At 44.0% G+C, this 4,004-nt stretch overlaps 1 protein-coding gene across 1 annotated transcript; it reads right to left on the bottom strand.

Moving 5' to 3' along the window:
* Positions 1-748: 748 nt before the first annotated feature.
* On the bottom strand, positions 749-1,295 carry UQCC4 (ubiquinol-cytochrome c reductase complex assembly factor 4). The gene is made up of 2 exons (XM_069212281.1): positions 1,282-1,295; positions 749-1,097 (listed from the first exon to the last, which is right to left on the bottom strand). Exons 1-2 carry the CDS (start codon positions 1,293-1,295, stop codon positions 749-751), a joined length of 363 nt encoding a protein of 120 aa, XP_069068382.1.
* Between the last annotated feature and the right edge of the window lie 2,709 nt (positions 1,296-4,004).

Here is a 4,004-nt window from a genome sequence, read left to right as displayed (position 1 = left end):
TATTCTGTATTATGCACCGTAGTCTAGGCATGGCAAAAGTAAAAAGACATGTCTGCCATGCACAACTGAACTGACACCTTGACAGTACTAACTTAGAGGGCCGTAGTAACATCTCTTGTGAAACAATGTTTGTCTTCATTTCTTGCCTGCAACTCAATGGCCCAATTGGAGGACCGTGCCAGGCCTGCCATTCATTCATTCATTTATGTAATGGCATAAAGATTTGTTAAATATTCCAATATGGGGAGTTGAATTAAGTTCTCCAGGCACTGCAGTTTTATAAACGCACCAGACGTGCTTGAGCCCCCCTTATACGCAAATTTATATTTAATGAAATGTGTACAATTTCCAGTATCTATAGAAATAAAGGACATCAAGCAGTTTTCACAAATATACTGCTATAAAAGAGCTGCCCCTGAAAACAAGCTAGCATTAAAGGGTTAATGAAAAACCCCACCAGTATAGTGTTGGATGGATGGATGGATGGATGGATGGATGGATGGATGGATGAATGCATGAATGCTCGGACGATCCTGCACAGACCTGGTTAGGATTCTGCATTTCCTCATCTTGAGCAGTCGTGAAGTCACTGTATAATATCTGGAGGTAGCCACCTAGACTGACCTAGCAAAGTGAGGTCACCACTCCACTGCATTGCAAATGTATAAAACCTATCAATTTGGCAAAATGATATATTTACTCGAAAGGTAATGATACAAGATGGCTTGAATGTTCACAGCAGACTAAGTCAAGTAGGAGTTGATTCACTTTTCTCCTTTTTGTCAGTTTGTACATCACTGACTACCTTTTCCGACAATTCTGGGTCGGGATTAGACAGCACTTTATCAATCTCAGTTTCTTCCCTCAATGTGCACCAAAGCAAAAAACCAGCTAAGAGAAGACTTATTGGAATCACTTTCCACCAGGGTCGCTGATCGTCGCTGCCAAATGACTTGCCCACAGTCCACGTGCGATGACTTGCTTTGCTTGTGGAGAACATTAGAGGTTTATCCCGTTCAGTTTCTTCTTTATTCTTTTGTAAGGCAGTCTGGTGGATACTTCGTATCCCAGGGGCAATTTTAAAAGTCTGACCATTCCTGTAAGAAAATCAAAATGAAAGCAAACAATGAAAAACACTGTTACAACAATGTATCATAATTTCACAGAACAGGAAACTAGGCAAATTTTGAGCACTTAGACCACTAATAGGAAATATACAGAACTGCCTAATTCGATCTCACTAAATTTCCCAATATCATGTTGTTGATTTGGAACAAGTACCTGCTCATGTCCATAGGGTCGAGTTGATAAGGTCTGCGGTTGCGCACAGTTTAGAAACATTCATTGACTAGTCAATGTTACATCCCGATTGCTCATCATCTCTACTCCAGCTCACCTCCCCCACACACTAGCACAAGTGTGAAGAGAGAAAATGTGTTCCAGTGGGAGTAGTGAGGTGGCTGCTCCAGGGTTTACAGGGGATGCCAGGAAAAGGTGCCCATCTGCACCGCTGCTGCTTGGATGCAGCACTGTCTGAAAGAGCAGTGCGACGAAGAAGCGCCCACGCTCTGCTGCCTAGCTCCTCCTCACACCCTGCCGGGCCAGTGATAGGCAGGCTGGTTGTGGGAAGGATATGACTGGTATGCCTGTGTAACTGGTCTGTGAATTTGGGCAGTGACCTGAATATCCACCTTTGTTCAATGTAGGTCTCAGACAGTGGTAAAACGATTGACAATATGGGTCAAGGGACAGATGGGCCTGCACAGTGCTATTCCCTTGGTAGGAAAACAGTGATTTCTTAGGGTGTACCAAGGTCATTTATAATCCTGATGGGAGCACTTTGATATCACGTACAGACAGATTACCTGTCTGTTGTTGAAAGACTTGCTTTGCATAAAACCAATACTTACAGTAGGCTTTGGGTCAGCCCACTGCTTATCATTGGTTGGCTTTCTCGTCAATCTCATTTGTTGGCTTCCTATTCAAAGACTTTCTTTCCTCTTCTTGTGTTTGTCTTTTCCCTGGACCACATATTATTTACCATCCTTTTCAATGGCGGACTTGTATCCTTTCACTGTGCACATTCAGGAAACCATTTTTTTTCTCTTGCTTTTAGCACTTCATTGGAGCGCATGTGTTTTCGCTCCCATTTCCTTTTCTCTCTGTGCTGCTTATCCCCTTTACACCCATGCCCCCTCGTGCTCTGTGTTGCTCTCCCACCCACCAAGCTTTAAGATTACTTATCCCAGGCCTTCCTTTTGATTTTTTAAATAATGCCCCATTATGCTGCTCCACTGTCCCTTACTGTTCACCATGGCTCGTCAGCAGAGTTTACTTGCTCCCACCATGTCCTGCTCCTAATTGCTCCCACACACCTGTTTTGATTTCTTTTTGTTTTAATACTTTTTAAGAAGTACCTTCAGGTACAATTTACTACTGGACCACTCCTCTTTCTGAATGTGTTTTTTTGTTTGTTCATTATTTATTTATTGTTTAAATTACTTCTTCAAGATGGTATTCTGCCATCTTGGGTGGTTTCAAAAAAAAAAAAAGGGGCTGCTGCAGCATGACGTATATGTATGCACGTGTGGTGAAGCATGCATGCATATAAGTTCAACATGCTGAACTTGCGCTGCCTCCGCCCTACCTCTTTTTTTGCAATTGCTGTTCAGGCTCGTTTAAAAAAATAAATATTTTCAATGATGTTGGACCTCATGACCAAATTAGCATTGATAAAGTTGTATGGCGAGCCCTATTGGCTTTGCCAAAGCTAGATTCTCCTTTTTAAGCTAACTTTTTTAATGAGATTTAAACAACAAATACATTTGTAAGTGCACTTCACCTTTCCGGTATCCACTTCACATTACAAAATGACATTATTCATCTACATCACCCAGTCCTGTTTATCCTTCTGAAATAGAATTTCTCCAGCAAGCCTATATTGTCATTGAACCGTGCCCACACCTGGCCTTCCTAGTGGATAAATAGTGGTACGGGTTAATTTTACTGAAGAACACTTCCGCCACTCTCACCCCTGGTGCAACAGCAACTGATTTGAGAAAGTTTACATTTTGATATGTGCAAAACTCCAAAACGCCTTACTTAGTGCTCAGAGAGATTGCAGGCTTTAAAACTGGATAGACTCATTGTTGACTTCAAACTCTAGGATGTTTGTTCTTCTCTGAACCTTCGTGCCTCCATATCTGCCCACTCCTGGGTCCCTATGTCCTTTGGCCACACCACAGCTATGCTCGGTAGAGCATGCCAAGGTTCCTGACTGGAGGCCTTAGTAAAATTTTTAATGGCAACTTTTCTTTCATATTGAACTAGGACCAGAGTCTCCTAATTTGCCACAACTGGACTGCTCCTTTGGACATTAATACGTGATGAGATCTCAGATTTTTCTATGAGGATAAGAAGGACTGGTGGCACATTTGTCGGTACAGAGAGGGGCTTTCCCAGACTGGCTGTGTGGTCAGTGGAACCAGACTTACCACATGGGTTTCTGAAGAGGTTAGGCTTCAGGGGCGGTCGTCAGTTAGGGCGGAGGAGCATTGCCACCCCGCCAGCAGCAGCAGCAGCTGCAAAACCTTTACAAGAAAGTGAGAATAAACTGCGTTTATTAGTGTTTTCTTGTAAAGGGGTGGGGCCACAGGTGACAAGCAGTGAAGGGGAGTGCACAGCGTTCCCCCTCAGAGCGCATGTGTGTTTGGCCAGCCGTCTCGGGCCAGCCAAACACACGTGCAGTAGGCTCTCTCCAGCCCAGCAACACAGTTACTGGGCTAAATAGTGCATGTTTAGGCTCCTTGTCTGCCTGGGAGCGCGCTGGGTGCTCCCAGCCAATCCCGACGCTGCTCTGAGCAGCATTTGGATTGGCCGTAGGGCAGGATGGGAGCCTGTGCCTGCAGCGACAAAGCAGAGGAGAAGGCGGAGAAGAGCGGCGTGGCAGCATGCAGGTAAGTGGGTTTAAAAAAAAAATGATTTAATGTTTAATGTTTATTCCC

This window comes from Pleurodeles waltl, chromosome 10 (assembly GCF_031143425.1).
Source record: "Pleurodeles waltl isolate 20211129_DDA chromosome 10, aPleWal1.hap1.20221129, whole genome shotgun sequence".
Taxonomy (NCBI): Eukaryota; Metazoa; Chordata; class Amphibia; order Caudata; family Salamandridae; genus Pleurodeles; species Pleurodeles waltl.
The sequence above is the reverse complement of the archived record's forward strand: the minus strand, read 5'-3'. Positions and strand labels throughout refer to the sequence as shown.